At 40.5% G+C, this 18,269-nt stretch overlaps 1 protein-coding gene and 1 pseudogene across 1 annotated transcript in view; both read left to right on the forward strand.

The window, feature by feature from the left end:
- LOC146580115 (obscurin-like) overlaps positions 1-18,269 on the forward strand; it is a 374,391-nt pseudogene that overhangs the window by 104,198 nt on the left and 251,924 nt on the right.
- The window catches only part of LOC146580122 (leukocyte immunoglobulin-like receptor subfamily A member 3), a 43,262-nt gene continuing 33,930 nt past the window's right edge, over positions 8,938-18,269 (forward strand). Inside the window, exon 1 of the mRNA XM_085250696.1 lies at positions 8,938-9,160. Within this exon, the coding sequence (XP_085106822.1) occupies positions 8,938-9,160 (223 nt within the window). The remainder of the gene's footprint in view (positions 9,161-18,269) is intronic.

The raw sequence follows: 18,269 nt of genomic DNA on the forward strand, positions 1-18,269 counted from the left end.
TCTGCTGCGCGCGGACCGGCAGGCCTCTCTCTCTGGTAAGACCAAAGGTGGAGGTGTCTGCTTCTACATTAATAGTGGCTGGTGCACAGATGTAACAGTGATTGCTCAGCACTGCTCTTCCTCTCTGGAATACCTTTTTATTCACTGCAAACCGTTTTATTCTCCGCGGGAGTTTGCTTCATTCATCCTGGCCGCTGTTTACATCCCGCCAGACGCGGATGCGCAGGCAGCTCAGTGCGCACTCGCGGAGCAGATACTGCACATGGAGCGGACATTCCCGGACTCTCTCATCATTGCTCTTGGGGACTTTAACAAAGCCAATCTGAGCCATGAGCTTCCCAAATACAAGCAGTATATTAAATGCCCGACCAGAGAGGAGAGGACATTGGACCACTGTTACAGCATGATCAGCGGGGCCTATCGTGCGGTGCCCCGCGCTTCACTCGGACTTTCTGACCACGTCATGATCCACCTAATCCCCGCATACAGAAAGAGGCTGAAGCTCTCCAAACCTGTCGTGAGGACCAAAAAACTGTGGAGCAACGAGGCTGTGGAGGAGCTTCGCACGTGTTTGGAGTCTACAGACTGGGACACAATGAAGGCTGCTTCTAACAGCTTGGACGAGTTTACGGACACTGTCACCTCCTATATCCACTTCTGTGAGGACAGCATTGTGCCATCACGCACCAGGGTGAGTTATAACAATGACAAACCCTGGTTTACTCCTAAACTCAAAAAGCTGTGGCTGGAAAAGAGAAAGGCGTTCAGAAGCGGAGACAGGGACTGCTACAGAGAGGCCAAGTACAGGTTCACTAAAGAAGTGGACATTGCTAAACATCAGCACTCTGAGAAGATGCAGCAGCAGATCTCAGAAAATGACTCGGCCTCTGTGTGGAAAGGTTTTAGGAATATCACAAACTACAAGCCTAAAACCCCCCACTCCACTGACGACTTGCTCTTGGCCAACACCCTTAACGACTTTTACTGCTGTTTTGACGAGCCATCAGGCAGCCTTCACACCTCCAACGGCCCCAACAATAGAGGCACTTTGGACACTAATTCCCCCACCTCTCCCCCCTCCATAGAGCCATCACCACCCTCAATCACTTCACCTGCAACACCCCCCTCCTCACCCCACACAAAAGAGGATTTCACACCACCTCCTCCCACCACTCTTCATATTCATCTTCATGAAGCAGATGTGAGGAAGCAGTTTAAGAGTCTGAATGCTCGAAAAGCTCCCGGCCCAGACGGTGTGTCTCCTGCCACCCTCAGACACTGTGCAAACGAGCTGGCCCCAGTGTTTTCTGGCATTTTCAACTCCTCACTGCAGGCATGTCATGTGCCTGCCTGCTTCAAGTCCTCTACCATAATCCCTGTCCCCAAGAAACCTAGGATCACTGGACTAAATGACTACAGACCCGTGGCTCTGACATCTGTGGTCATGAAGTCATTTGAGCGCCTAGTTCTCTCCCATCTCAAGACCCTCACGGCCCCCCTCCTGGATCCCCTGCAGTTTGCATACAGAGCCAACAGGTCTGTAGATGACGCAATCAACATGGCCCTACACTTCATCCTGCAGCATCTGGACTCCCCAGGAACCTACGCCAGGATCCTGTTTGTGGACTTCAGCTCTGCCTTCAACACCATCCTTCCAGACCATCTCCAAGGCAAGCTTTCCCAGATGAATGTGCCTGATCCCATCTGCCGGTGGATCACTGACTTCCTGACGGACAGGAAGCAGCATGTGAGGCTGGGAAAGAATGTCTCGGACTCCCGGACCATCAGCACCGGCTCCCCTCAGGGCTGTGTTCTTTCTCCTCTGCTCTTCTCCCTGTATACCAACTGCTGCACCTCCACCCACCAGTCTGTCAAGCTAATCAAGTTTGCAGATGACACCACCGTTATTGGACTCATCTCGGACGGGGATGAGTCTGCCTACAGGAGGGAGGTTGAACGTCTGGTGTCCTGGTGCAGCCACAACAACCTGGTGCTGAATGCCCAGAAGACAGTGGAGATTATTGTGGACTTCAGGAAGCACACAGCTCCACTCCCCCCCATCATCCTGACTGACACCCCCATCACCTCTGTGGACTCGTTCCGCTTCCTGGGTACCACCATCACCCAGGACCTGAAGTGGGAGCCCACCATCACTTCCGTCATTAAGAAAGCCCAGCAGAGGATGTACTTCCTGAGGCAGCTGAAGAAATTCAACCTGCCAACACGGACGATGATGCAATTCTACACTGCAATCATCGAGTCCATCCTCACCTCCTCCATCACCGTGTGGTACACTGGAGCCACTATCAGGGACAAACAGAGACTGCAGCGTGTTGTGCGCTCTGCTGAGAAGGTGATTGGCTGCAGACTCCCATCTCTGCAGGACCTATACACCTCCAGGACACTGGGGCGTGCAGCTCGGATCTCAGCTGACCCTTCTCACCCTGGACACAGTCTGTTTGACCTGCTCCCCTCAGGCAGGAGGCTCCGGTCCATTCGCACCAGAACCTCTCGCCATAAGAACAGTTTCTTCCCCTCTGCTGTTGGACACATGAACAATAACCGTATGACTGTTCCCACCACTAACACATGACCCTACGCTGTGTTCACTGCATCATTCCATGTTTGGCACTGATCACCACCTGCACTCATGTATATATCATGTATATATCTATCTACTTAGCACTTTTAATTCTTATTCTCATTTTTATATTTTTATGACACTATGTTTGCACTGAAGCACCGCAGCAATTTCCTAATGTTGTAAACCTGCTCAACATTTGGCAATAAAAACCCTTTCTGATTCTGATTCTGATTCTGATTCTGAAATACATTTTAAAAGTAACCTTCCCAATACTGCCAAGGATGTTGTGATCAAGAAGTCACACACACACACACACACACACACACACACACACACACACACACACACACACACACACACACACACACACACACACACAGTGCCTTGTCTTTTGTAACCAAGGGGGTTTTACGGTAGGAGGTGCTTATGTTGTGATGTGTATTGTAACAGTTTGTCAATAAATAGCTGCAAGGAGAGCTGCTCTTTGAAGGAGTTGGTCTGGAGACAGGTGAGGAGCATTTAGCTTCACAGCCTGGTTCTGACCAAGTCTTTCCTCGTTAGCGAGTAAAAGACCGGTTGAAGATGTTCTGTCTTGTTTTCGTTCTTCATGAGGAATAAGTCTCTAAACTAGCGGGGCTTGTGGAAGCACACGCTCAACAGTAGCCACAGCTACACTGACAGAAGCGAGGCTGCCATATCGCGCCATCGGCCCCTCTGGCTGACACCAGAGATCTATTTTAACATCTAAATACACAGACACTATTTTACGTGCTTTCATTTCTTCATATCCAAATTGATGCAACAGGCTCTTTACTTGCCTTAACAAAAATCAGTTGAATCACTGCAGACGATACAGAAATCAGCTCCCAGCTTCAGCTTTTAACTCAAAGAAAGAGATGGAGAGACATCATTCCCATCCTTTAACTGGCCCCCAGCATGTTTTAGAATTTAATTCAATTTTTTTGATTACTTTTAAAGAACTTGATCTCTTTGATTTTAGGCATCTCAAAAAGCAAAATATTAGAACTTCTTGAGTTTGTTGTGGATCCTTTAAAATTGTGTGATTCAAGGTTGACCTTGCACTCTTCAAGAGCCCATCTAATTCTGGAAGGAAAAAACAAAACAGAAGGTCAAACAAGCAAAAATTATTCAAGCCTTTCATGAATTTATTGGAGCTTCAAAAATAACATATTTTGGTAAAAACAACAACAACTAAAAAAATAAAATAAGTTGCAGTTTCTATTCATGTTGATTCAAGAAAAACATCCTTTGAAAATCTAAAGTTTTTTGATTTATTTTTCAGTTTATTCACACTGACATGCTTGTTCATCTCAAAGTTCATAAAGTGAAGCAGATGTATTCCAATGAATCTGTTATATTTTTAATATAAATAAAGATAATTGTACAAAGTAAATACTGATACATTTTACTAAATGCTTGAACTTATAAATTGTTATGTTGTGACTTTTTTATGTTGCGTCTTCAAACTGTTTGTCTGTGAATCAGCTGTTTTGCAGTCGCTCTACTCTTATGTTATAAACAGCAGTTTTTATGTTTCTGTTTGTTTCCTAACTGGATCATTCTTATATGAACAGTTCACATTAAGCCCACTGTGACCCTGCGACACATCTAGCCTCAGATACACAGCGGTGAGACAGTCAGATGTGAGATTCAGGGAGGTGAAGGAGCTCAGTGGACATAATATATGAGGCTTTGTAATTTTGCAAATGCAAATAAGTAAATATTAAAAACATACTGTTGATCAAAACAGTATTTCAGAGTATTTTGTTTAACAGTTTTTTACAGCTTCACCATTAAGGTTTCATGATATTTGATCATTTACATATTTCCACCCGGTCCTTTAAATTGTTCTGATTCAGTCATTTTTACTTTTATGTTGTTGTTCTAAACTAAACTGCAACGAAACCAAAGGCTGAACTGAGAGCTGATAACACAGCTGTTCCAGTAGGGGGCAGTGTGACCCTGACCTGCTCTGGTTTTTCTATCAAATGGACAGTGTTGGGAAGGTTACTTTTAAAATGTATTCCATTACAGAATACAGAATACATGCCCCAAAATGTATTCTGTAACGTATTCCGTTACGTTACTCAATGAGAGTAACGTATTCTGAATACTTTGGATTACTTAATATATTATCATGCTTTTTACAACAACGTGAATGTACTATTGCTGTGTGATTTATTACTATTACTGAAGGTCCGCGACTCCGAACTGTAGTAAAGGGACCTCTGACTAATACGGCGGGGTTCGTGTCGGCTCGTAGCCGAAAAATAGCTCTACTTTGTTGTGTGGGTCAACTTTTATTGCGAGAGACAGAGAGAGGCGTTGAAAGACTGCTCCAACGGAACTTATTGTTTTCGGAGGAAAACACGAACACAGTGTACAGTCGAGTCTTAATAGCTTACTTACAACTGGGCTCGTCAGGCACTCTTCTTGGCTGAAGTGGTTATTATTATATTTACATGCTTCATCTCCCGTTTTTTCTCGATGACTGCTCGTACGTTTCCACTCCCCTTTTTCTCCCTCCTCGCGCTCACAGACACATAACGTGTATGGCAGTCCATTCTCCCTGCAGCACGGACTACACTGCCCATGATGCTACATTCTTTAGAGCTATGCTTGTAGCATTCTGCCTGTTAGCTTAGCACAACAACAACAACAACGAAAAGGCTCTCTCACCCAGGAAACACACAGTCGCAGAGAGAGAGAGAGAGCGTCGCCCTGTAACCATGGCAACCGTAACGCTACCGCCTGGAACAACAGAACGTAGCTGTCAAACAAAACCCAAACAGTCCTGACCCGCGACAATATGAAACAGAAAGTTCCATAGATTTTCAAATTCAAGTACTTTCAATAACACAATAACTTAGACCCCAGAGTAACCAACATGTCAGGGGTTAAAAACCCCCAAGGGGGGTTGTACCCCGTACCGCAGTGTAATCCATTTATTTCAACAAAGTAACTGTATTCTGAATACCACCTTTTTAAATGGTAACTATAACGGAATACAGTTACTCATATTTTGTATTTTAAATACGTAACGGCGGTACATGTATTCCGTTACTCCCCAACACTGCAAATGGACAAATCAGTGTCTCAGAGGGAGGACTCTACAGCTGCAGAGGAGGAAGAAGTGAAGCAGTGAGGCAGTTTGGATTGACACAACTGGTGAGCTCAAACTTGAACTTCCCACAAAGCACTACATCTGATGGTAATTGAACCTTTTGTCATTCACGTGTTTTTATTGTACTTTCTTGAACATTAACAGTCTCAATCAGGCCTGTTGTGACTCTGCATCCAAACTGGTCTGAGATATACAGAGGAGAGACGATCACTGTCAGATGTGAGATCCATGGAGGAGACACTGAGTGGGATTATGAGTGGGAAGCAAACAGCATCAGAAAACCTCCAAATCAAAATGAATACAGGTTTAGATCTGCTTCATCATCCAACAGTGGAAACTATCGCTGTAAGGGCAGAATGAAAAGTTCACAGCATGAAACAACAGAGTGGAGTGATTCAGTCACACTGACAGTTTCTGACAGTAAGTCATGTTTGCTTTAAGCTGTTTGAACACTTTGTAAAATGTGTTTCTGTTCATATAGACTGAGATTATTATTCTTTGTATAAACTGAGCTCACTGTTCAGAGACTGTACTACATGTTCACTGAGAGAAAATCTTTGTTGAACAGATGAACCCCGTCCTGTCCTCACTGTGTCTCCATCATGGCTGAGTCCTGGAGCCTCAGTAACTCTGAACTGTGAGGTTGAACATCCGTCTGCAGGATGGAGCTTCTACTGGTATAAAGCTGTTCCTGATCTATCAGAGAAATCCTCCAGTTATGAGCTGCTACCTGATGGCAGTGGGACTGCACAGGACTCCTACATCATTCATGGACAGACACACACAGCAGGATATGTGTGCAGAGCTGGAAGAGGAGACCCAGAGTATCACACTGATCACAGTCAACCAACGTTTGTCTGGTCTGCAGGTCAGTTTGTTTCTCTCTGTCCTTTCAATAAGCTCATGTTAGCTCATCATTTTTATTCAACAACATTTAGACCATTAAAATCTCATCTCCATGACAACCATTTATCTCTGTATAAATTAAAACTCCCAAAAAGAAGAACTGAACTGAATGTTTTCCTTTCTCTCTGTGATCAAACCAAACTGAATTTCCTTGTTTCCTTTTAGATTAGATTAGATTAGATTAGATTAGATTAGATGAACCTATTAATCTGGTTCCTTCCAGAAATTCAGTTTCCAGTAGCACTGTCACGCTGGACGGCGGCCAGCAACTTGAACAGAACCCAAGCGCAGACCGTACGGTTACGGTGTAACCTTGGTTCTCTTAGTGAGGGACTATCTCTCCACCGTGAGGCCACTCGGAGACGCGTTCTGATCAAACGATCACCGGTGTCACGTCTGCACAGCTGTTTTATACGTTTGCTGTGGGGCGTAGCCGGGCGTGCCGGAGTGTCTTAAAGAAATATCCACACGCCACGACCCAGGGGGGTCGTACCCCGTACATATGGATCCATAAGCCTATTTTTTTCTGTTGTTCAATACTGAAGAAATTTAAACTTTATATGCAGAACATTGTAGAATATTTTTAAGGTTATCTGCTATAAAAAGCCAGACCAGGAAAATCTCCTTCATGTTTTTCTGTGTTTTATTCTCAGTTACTTTCACACAAAGGCATCTGCTGTGATGTTCACAATTCTGATGAAGTCAGTACTGATAAATGATCAGAATTATAATATTTCTGACTGTCTGAGGCTAAGTTGAATCGAATCAGGACTTTGAAAACCGGAATCAAATGGATTATAGAAATCAGTGATGATACCCAGCCCTAGTGAGCAGCCTAGGCACGACAGAAGTGGATGTAGCTGTAATAGGAAAAGAACTATTGCTAACTTTTCTGTTAAGTTAAGGCCTGATCCTTCTGAAATTCATAGCCAGTGCTCTGACACGGTGTCATCAATCTTTGAATGTTGAAAAAGCACAGTGTATCCAGAAAAACACATTATATTATATCAATTATTATAAAATTTGTGTGCGCCTAACTTTTTTAAGTTAGGCGTACCGGTACGCCCATGGCAAAAAGTTAGTCTAGAGCCCTGCCCAGGGTGATATCTACAACCTTCAGGACACCAGCCGACCCCTGGTTTAGATTAAAGAATATTCTTGTGTTAGAATGGCCCAGTCAAAGTCCAGACCTAAATCCCATTGAGCATCTGTGGCAAGACTTGAAAATTGCTGTTCACAGATGCTCTCCATCCAGTCCGTCTGAGCTTGAGCCATTTTGCAACAAAGAGTATACAAGCATTTCAGTCTCTAGATGTGCAACGCTGGTAAAGACATACCCTGAAAGACTTGCAGCTGTAAGTGCAGCAAAAGGTGGCTCTACAAAGTATTGACGCAGGGGGTGCTGAAAACAAATGCACGCCACACTTTTCAGATTTTTATTTACATAAATTTTGAAAACGATTTATCATTTTCATACCACTTTACAGTTCTGCACTATTTGTGTTCTATCACATCCCAATAAAAAAAACATTTAAGTTTGTGGTTTTAAGGTAACAAAATGTGTAAAAGTTCAAAGGGTATGAATACTTTTTCAAGTCACTGTCGGTCAGTTTCATTTAGTCGAGTAACAGCATCACCGTACAAAACACACCATTGTTTCAAGTATCCCAGGTGAGGTGTTAATGATTTTTTACTGATACAGAAGAAGATAGAGAAGTGCTTCAGCTTCACATGTTTTGCGTAAAAAATCTGTAAAACACGAAACACGTTACAAATGATAAGATGTGTGTATGTCTGAGACCAGATATTTACATGAAAGTAAAACCAGGTGATTTCCTCCTCCACACAGATACAAAGTCTGTCTGCGCCTTCTAAACAAAGTCTGTAAGGTACAGTTAACTTTACACAATTTCTGTAAAGACTCAAACACACAAAACAGAACTTCACTTTACATCAAGGGGAAACAATACTTTTAAAATATACTTTATTGTTCTTCAACAGGAAGCCGCAGGTGGGACAGGCATGTTGGGCAGCCAGTAACCCCTCACACACGTCCTTATGCTGATATCCAGGCAGGTTTTCAGTGTTTGTAGCTGCTGACTTTTGCAGCAAACATTTCCACAGTCATGTGAGGTCAGAGCTGGATTCTTCCATTCATTCAAACACTGCAGCAGATTATAGAAACCCTTCTTTTCTCAGCTCACAACAGAAGTTCTCCATCATATCGAGACTATCTTTCCACTCCGTTGCATATTCCATATGTACGGGGTGCATGGTCGTGGCGTGTAGACACTTCTTTAAGATGTCATCTCCTGGCATATTGCCCGTGGTTCGCCAGACCTTTGTGTTGAGTCCCTGCTTGGCCTTCAGCGGGCTTGGCCACCAGTCCCCTTCCCAGTCTGCAGAAGGCACGGGGTGTTTCGCAGCTCTGGGGCTGGACCCTTCGGGTGACCTCCCTACCTCGGCCCTACACTTTCAGCAGCTGTGCTGTTGCAGACTGTGTTCCCCTGGGACACAGGCGGCAAGTGAGTGTTTTCCAGCCTGCAGTGCCGGCTCCATGTGAGGGGTATTGCCTACGTGCCGCAGGTTTACGCGGCCAGCAGGGACTCACTCAGTGAGCTGAAACCTCCTGGCTGCCTACAAGTGTCTCGTTCGCGAGTTCACTCTTGCTGCTCCCCTGTCTGTGGACGTGTCCCGTCAGGCTGTGTCCCCTGGCATATCGCCCACGGTTCACCGGTTTAGATAACTTAGATAACTTAAAAATGTTATTATTTGGCTTTTTTCAGTGTTTTACTTGTTCCTGAGTAGATCGGTTTAGCAGAGTTTAAAGTTATAGTTTTCACACAGTGAAATAAACGTCAAACAGAAAACTGATTAAACAGAAGTGTGACATGATCGAGAATTTACTCCAGTGTAGTGTTATATTTTAGGGAGCAAAGAGCAGACGGCTGAGTTTATTAAAATCCACCGACACAATCTGCAAATTTAATTAAAAGTTTAATGAACTATCATCTCGTCTTTTTTATAGTGAGCACATACCTTAAACACTTCAAGCTGTAAGCTAGTGATAGTTATATGAAAGCAGATGCTGCTGGTGCAATAAGCTCTACGTTTTACGTCCAGTGGATGCATGATCTGATTAGTCGACTAATCAAAAAAATAATCGGTGACTAGTCGACTATAAAAATAATCATTTGTGACAGCCCTAATAACAACTATCCATTCATAATTTTCCCTATACAGTATTATACTATTATACTAAACAGCAGTAAACTGGTCTGTTTCCTGACATCATCTGATGTTTTTGTAAAATCTTTGGTTGTGTTGTTCTGTTTTTCCGCTGCTCTCTGTAAAATTATTAAAAGACAGTTTTGGTAATGAGCTGGATTAGAAACATATGACTGCAACACTTTAAATATGTGTTACAACACACTCCACTCTTTACGGTTTTATCTAATATTTGGAAAAAGAAGAATGTGGGTTTTTTATTCATAACAACATTTATTTACTGCTTGACTTTGTTTCTGTTTAAATTTTCTTGCCTAATAAATTATATAAATACAGTTTGTTGTCAGTAAAACTGTGAGAAATAAAATCCTTGTTGTTTGAAAGAGCTGACATTTTTGTTCTTTGGTGTTTGTTTTGTTTTTCACACCTCTAAGCAAACTTAAAGGCAGCATCCTGCAGTAACCATAGCAATTTGTTTTTAAATCGATCTTACTTTCTTTTTTCTTTTTTTTTAATAAAAGTGTTAAAAGTGTGATTTTTTTTTTTTGTTTGTGATTTTTTTTTAAACTTTCTTACTTCAAAATAATCTCTCTTTCAAATTTAATTATTTAGCCTACTTTTGTTTCTGGCCTAAATAAAAGCAAAAATAATGTTATAGAGGAAAAGGTTAAAAAAATAAAATAATCAAATATATGTTAACAAATCTTCCAATCTTATCTTGAGTTTAGACCTTTTGCACCAGTTAAACCTTCGAAACAATCCTCGCCTTAAATCTTGAAGATTTTGGGTTCACCAATTTAGAAATAATCTTACTGCTGATGCAGCAGATGTCAGTGCGCTTAAAACATTTCCTCTGGATCACTTTTGTCTCCTTACAGGATTAAAAACATGAAAAAAGTCTGTGATTGTTTGTATGAGTGAGCATATCACTTCTGAATTATACAATCTACAGGTCACAACACTGATATCACAAACATGCTGATGTTGTAATTTAAATATGTTTGTCTGAAACAGGTCTCTGTTGTAAATGAGACATTGGGTATCAGTTACTGTACTGCAGGCGATGGCAGTTCGGCACTAAAGGGCCACTTTTTTCTCACAAATTTGCCACTTTAATGTCGAAACATTTTCCCTTCTTCTTTTCCTCATAGAAATGATGAATAAAAACACTTATTGGAACAACGGACACACAGATATTTCAACACTGAACCAGTATTACTATTACTTATATAGTTTGCCATGATAAAAACATTTGTAACCCACAAACCAGCAATAATAGCATTTGTCCACATGGTGTCAGCATCTCTCCTTAACAGAATTGAGATATGTGAAAATGTCTGAAGCCACAAGTTTGAACTTCGGGTCTTTGTTGGAAAATAAGGAAATAATCACAAAGTCACTGAATCTTTTTCTGCAGCTGTGAAAGTTTGAATTGTTTCTTTTCAGTCCTTCAGGCTCAGAGCTGATTTGTGAGGAAAAACGTAGCTTCATTAACACAACAAAACTAAGACAAAGAGGCCAACTACACCTGTGCATGGCCTTTTGTTACCCAAGCACCTCCCAGTAACACTCCCACTATTCCCAGCACTGCTGAACCTCATAAATCCCAAACACTACATTATGCTGTTGATTCTTTACTTTGTTGTTTTTTGTGTGTGTATACAGAGGCTTACAAGCTAACCTATACGCCTATACAAACTATACTATACTATGTTGAGGTGGTGTGTAAGATCATCTGTAACTAACATTCACTGCCTGACTACTGATTATATGTTTCTCTACTACACCAGAGAATAAGTGATGCAGAAGTGGACATAAAAAAAGAGAGGGCCACCATCCTGCAGGGAAAGACCTGGAGAAAGACAAAACAACACAACCAGGAAGAGCATCGAGGTGTGAGGAACCTCTGAGGAATGTCTGATAAATGGTTTGGTTCTTATACTGCACTTTTTTATTCTGAGCACTCAATGCGCTGTACACAACTTGCCCAATTTACCCAAGCACTTTTTTCTATTTACTTGCTTTCTGTCACATATTCACACTTCAGCAGATGGATCAGAGAGCAGCTTGGGGTTAGTATCTTCCACAAGGATATTTGGCACGCAGACTGGAGCGAACCATCAACCTTCCAATCCTGTCCTGTCTGACAGGATTAAATTTATATTAATTTTGTGACAAAGACACCAGTGACATAAAAAAATGCAAATCGTTTTAATAACCTTTTTCTTAATGTTGGTCCTGGCTTGGCAAAAGAAATTGTAAAAACTGGAAACCCTCCTAAAATTAAAACTATTAATGTAGCAAACTCAATGTTTATGAGGGGAGTAGATGAAGAGGAAATTATTGATGCAGTTACATCCTTTAACTTCAAGAAATGAACTGACTGTGATGGCATTGATATGGACTTAATTAAAGATATTATTGGATGCATTGTGAAACAATTTACCTACATTTGTAATCTGTCATTACAAAGTGGTTTATTTCCTGATATGATGAAAATTGCAAAAGTAGTTCCAATATCGTCCCATTTCTCTACTACTGCAGTTCTCTAAGATACTGGAAAAAATATTTTACAATAGATTGTTTTTGGTGATAAAGTCATATAATGTGCTATATGAAGAGCAATATTGATTTAGACCCAAAAGGACCACAACACTTGCCTTAATGGAGTTAAGTAATGGAGTAAACACTGTTTTGAAAACAAAGAATATGCTGTCAGAGGTTTTTTTAGATTTAAAGAAAGCATTTGATACAGTTGATCACAACCTTTTACTTAACAAACTATGTACATATGGAATCAGAGGGGTGGCATTATCATGGGTTAACAGTTACCTTAAAAACTGTAAAAATAAATAAATACATAAATAAATGCCATAAATGCCAAAATTGTGTGTGAGGTTCCCCAAGGATCAGTTTTGGGGCCGCTGCTTTTCATATTGTGCATTAATGAGATATGTGCAATTTCAAACTCTTTGAAAGTAATATTATTTGCAGATGATACAAACTTACTGTGCTGTGGAAGTAACTTGGAGCAACATCTGAATGAACTATAAAATGAATTAAATAATCTGAAGACCTGGTTTGACCTTAATAAATTAACATTGAACCTGAGTAAAACAAAATTCATAATATTTGGGAATCACACATATTCTACCGATAGTAAACTGACAATAAATAACATTGAATTAGACACTATCTGAAATAAAATTCCTCGGTGTGATAATACATCACAAACTATGCTGGATTCACCACATTACTTATATCAAAGGCAAAATATCAAAGTCTCTGGCAATTCTCTACAAGGTTAAGGATCTCATCAATCAAACATCATTATATTATCTATTGTTCCATTATACTGCTGTACATGACATACTGTGGGGAAGTGTGGGGAAAGACGTATAAAACACACACCCATCCAATATAGATTCTGCAAAAAAGAGCAATAAGCATAAGAAATAAAACTAGTTCAAGAGAACCATTAAATCCACTTTTTATCAAATTAAATATTCTCAAATTTAAAGATTTGGTTGACCTCAGAACTGTGCAAACAATGTACAAATCAGCAAATAAATCTTTGCCCCACAAATTCAGAACTTGTTCCATGTAAGACCAAATACTCATGAGAGGAATCCTTATGTTCAGCAAGCCAATAGTAAGGACAAATGTAAAATATCACAGCATTACAGTCAGAGGAGTTAGTGTGTGGAACACCTGTACACATGAAATCAAGACAAGTACATCAGTACAAAAATTCACACAATTGCCTAATAATATAAATTGCATGAATACAGGAAATCTTCCTCTCAGTGACTGAGTTGTCTCATTGTGTCCTCATTCTGATGGATCAATGCCAGAGTAACCAAAGCTTAACCAAAGTGTTTATTAAGGTGTTTGTCACATAAAATAAGCTCAGAGATTAAGCAGATGTTAAACACAGGATGCTTAGTTTATGTAAAAATGTCGTTTGTTGTTGTTTTGGTTTACATGCTGCAAATGGTTTTATTTGTGTATGTTCATGTGTTAGACTTGTACATAGTTAAACATGTATGGATCAAATAATGTTGAATTCTAGCTATGGATCTGTAAGCAATTACATTTGAGATAAGAGGCTAGGAACAGGAAAAGGGCGATCGTGGCTCAAGAGTTGGGTGTTCGTCTTGTAACTGGAAGGTTGCCGGTTCGAGCCCCGGCTCAGACAGTCTCGGTCGTTGTGTCCTTGGGCAAGACACTTCACCTACCACCTACTGGTGATGGCCAGAGGGGCCAATGGCGCAATACGGCAGCCTGGCTTCTGTCAGTCTGCCCCAGGGCAGCTGTGGCTACAACTGTAGCTGACTCCACCAGTGTGTGAATGTGAGAGAGAATGAATAGTGGAATTGTAAAGCGCTTTGAGGGGTCCTGAAAAGCGCTATATAAATGCAAACTATTATTAAAAGTGTAAACTTCATCCTACTCCTTTTCGAGCACACACATTCTGTAGACATAGATATTTACATGAAAACTTGATGATTTTTACGTTTTGTTTTTTCTTTTTTCTCTTGTTAATTCAGTTATATTTAAATGTTTAAAATAAGAAAAATATATATATTCTTCTAACTCTATCTATAAATTAAAGATCAAACTGCAAACATGACAATACAGAATAATGCCGACACACAGGGCGGCAGCTACAGTGTGCATGAAGGGTTGTTGGTGGTTACTGTCTGTTCTGCCACAGGTTTATTTTTAATCCACTGAACGGCCTCATATTCGACTGGGCCACATAGAAAAGAGGAAATGCAGCCTGTGGTTTGAAACAACAGTTTTGTGTGTAGCAATCTCTTATTTTAAGCCATCAGTATCCAGCAAACATAAGGTCCTAAAGCACACTGCACTTTATTGTCCTCTTTATACCCTGATGAGGACAATACTTTAGACCAGCGGTCCCCAACCCCCGGGCCTCGGACCGGTACCGGTCCGTGAGTCGTTTGGTACCGGGCCGCGAGAGTTGAGGCTCAGGTGTGAAATGTATGGTTTTCAGGGTTTTTATCGGTTTTCAGCGTTATTTTGTTATCGTTTTTATCATTTACTCAGTTTTCCTGGGTCTTTTCACGTGTGTTATGAATACATCTTCTTTTTTTCGGTACCGGTACTAGTTTTATTTTGTTGTATTTATCCACGACACCTTAAAGGCCGGTCCATAAAAATATTGTCGGGCATAAACCGGTCCGTGGCGCAAAAAAGGTTGGGGACCGCTGCTTTAGACTATTAACATGTCAGTAAGATGTGAAACTTTAATGATTGAGACCATGAACATATGCAGAAAGTGTTTAAACTCTGACCTGTAGCTCAGACTGTGACAGGAAGGATCACTTCTCAAAATGATGGAAAATATTGTGTAAACATTGTTATTTGTTTAACTGCAAGTTCACACAGAGCTGCAGTCTTATCTGCACCATCTCTGCACTGAAACAAACCTCAATGATCTTTTGTTGTTTCCTTCATCAGCCTGCAGAGTTAAAATGAGGAAGAACATTTACTATAGAAACTGTGCTTTAACTGCTCCATTAACTATTTGCAGGTATTAAAGTAAAAGAAAAAAAAAAGATTACACATCTTTACTGTAACAGTGCCAGAGCTGACAGGTGGGGAGGTCCAGGAAGAAGAAATTAGAAGAACGAAAGAGAAGGAAAGAGAGAGAAAGAGAAAAAAGAGGTAGCGATACAGAAAACAAACAGCACCTGAAAGAGAGCAGAAGGAAGACAGAGACCCCATGAGGAGAGCTTCTGAGAACCAGAGGCAACGGGCAGCCGACCCTCCCAGAGACCAGGGACCCGTCACAAGCTGAGGACAGGGCCCAGGGCTGTGATCACATGCACATAATATACAAGGACAAACAATCATCCACATCAAACCACCGCTCTAAAACACTTCAAAAACTCTGGTGTGGATGTGGTGTCTGGTGTGGTTACTTATTCTTGTTAGCAAACTTCAGTAAATGTAAAGAGGAAGTGGAAGTTTGCTCGAGTTATAAGTGAACTGTTTAACACGATGAAGCAACATGTGGTTTGTTGCTTTGTGCATTTTCTCAGTAGACTTTTACGATTCAAAGTTACTATGGCAACATGAGTAAAAATAAGGGCAAAAGTCTATCAGGAATAATTATTATAACATTAGATACACAGAAAAAAAAACATCCGTCTACAGTCATGTTGTAGGTAATACACCACAGTATCTTCTGATCTATTAGTCTACACATCACTGAATCATTTGGACAGATTAACATTTGTGGAATCACACAGTGTTTAAGTCTCAGTTATTTATTTATGTTGACTGGAAAGTGTAAGTTGAAACTTCTGTGATCTGGAAGACTTTGTGATGACCCACAGGTAAGTCTCTGTGTTCATGTGATCAGTTATCTGTAACTCAGTTTTCTTCATTTGTTACCATCGAGGCCTGAAACTATCAGCTTCATAATAAAGGTCACCTTTGTTTGGTACTCTGAGTCCTGCTCTGGATATGGGTCTGCTTTTTGAACTGACTCTGAACACAATCACATGATCTTGGTTGGTAACATGTGGTGTTCAACACAAACATCATTATCACAGTGTTTCAATCATTGTTTCACATCAGTTTGTTTTATTTTATTATGTTTACATGTAGTCAGAGGCTGAGGTCAGTGTGCATCTGCACATACATGTCAAAGCAAGACAAAGAACAGTCTGCAGAATAAATGAGTTCCTGCTTTACTTTGAAATGACAACAGATAATAAATATAACTTTGAATTTATCTATGAATTTAATTGTTCTTTAGTTGGTGAAACATAAAAGTCTTTAATCTCACTTCAGCCAGACACTGAGTCATTTCCTGTGTTTGGGTCTCCACCAAACTTAAAACCAGAATTTAACCACAAGGTGGAAACTTTCACAGGTCTGAGGTCAAAGGAGCCTTTTCACTATATGACTGCATGATGATGTTTCAGCTAAGAGTCGAATAAAATAAACATATTTTAATGCAGCCTAAAGTAAGAATTTAATTTTAATTCAGCAGTTAAACAATTAAAAGGAGAAAAATGATTTAACCCTTGTATGGTGTTCGGGTCTGTGAGACCCGTGTTCAGTTTTTTTCAAAAGAAAAATTAAACAATAAATTTTTTTTTCACGTGTAAATGTGTTGTGTCTTTCCACTCACTCCACTTGATTATAACTGATTTATTTATAACATTTTATATAAAAGAAAAACGAGAAGCACATTAATTCATAAATGTGATCTATCAAAGGTAAAGGGAAAAACATTAACCATGTTTGCTGTTCATATGTCTTGTAATTGGGATGAAGTAAACATCTGTTGAGTAATTTAACATAAAATTGTTTGATAGTGTTAATTTGGAAAGCCAAAACTCTAGCGGGTCCACCAGACCCATGAACACTGGCTGAGTAACAAAAATACGAACACCACACAAGGGTTAAAAAGGCTTTAGTGAAAATACAGGCACCAAAGTAGAAAAGCTGTTTTGGTATATTCACTCTCAGTGACTCCCAGTCTGCAGAAACCTGCCAGGAGACAAATATTAGTGGATATTGCACCCAAAAAATCCCCCAAACGGGCAAAAGAAATATCCTGACATGAAGCAACAGAACAGCTTTATATATTATAGAGAAAGGAAACAACACAACAAAAGAAACAAGCTTCTATGTTTGCAGTGGACAGGAAATATAAACATGTCAACCAACTGCTGCGGTCAAAGCTACAGGAGCTGTTTGAGTTTTGTGTGTAACGGCAGGAAGCACAGAGAGACCAATCAGAATAAGAGCCTGTAGAAAAACTCTTGTTGTATCTATATTAAACACAACTTCTCCTTTTTCTGCAAACTAAAACTGTTTGATTATCTGAGGATCAGAGTGCAGCAGGCTGGATGTGACGATGGGGCACTCTTTGCTCTGCATGATGGGCTTTTTCTGTAAGTACACGTCTGACATTGTTTGAACGGCAGCGATTAATGAAAATGTTTCTGATCTGTGAGAATTACAGTGAGTCACTGCTTTAACCTGTTTACCTGAGAGCTGGAACAAAGCAGACTTGTGATTCTTATAGTGTTTAAATGTTTGATACACTGCTGCTTTTTGCATCACTTATAGTTACACACTGTGTTACAACAGTTTGATTGTATAATGTCTGATGAGGTTTTATTGATTATTTTAGTGCTCAGTACTGTCATCTGTGGAAATGCTGAAGGTAAGAAATGATCTTTTTCTTCCTGTTCATATATGTAGCTGTTATCTCCTATAATGTGCTCAATAATATCCTCCCTGTGTTTACATGTTATCTTCTGCACAGGCTCAATGCTTCTATTCAGCCTGTGCAGTTAAACATAAATGGCTTCAGTAAGCGCTCCATGTGGAGACTGTGGCGTTCTTCAGAGCTTT

This window comes from Mchenga conophoros, linkage group LG3, assembly GCF_057382185.1.
Source record: "Mchenga conophoros isolate Kocher_MC1m ecotype Shallow Benthic linkage group LG3, M_conophoros_male_GT1.1, whole genome shotgun sequence".
In the NCBI taxonomy this organism is placed as follows: Eukaryota; Metazoa; Chordata; class Actinopteri; order Cichliformes; family Cichlidae; genus Mchenga; species Mchenga conophoros.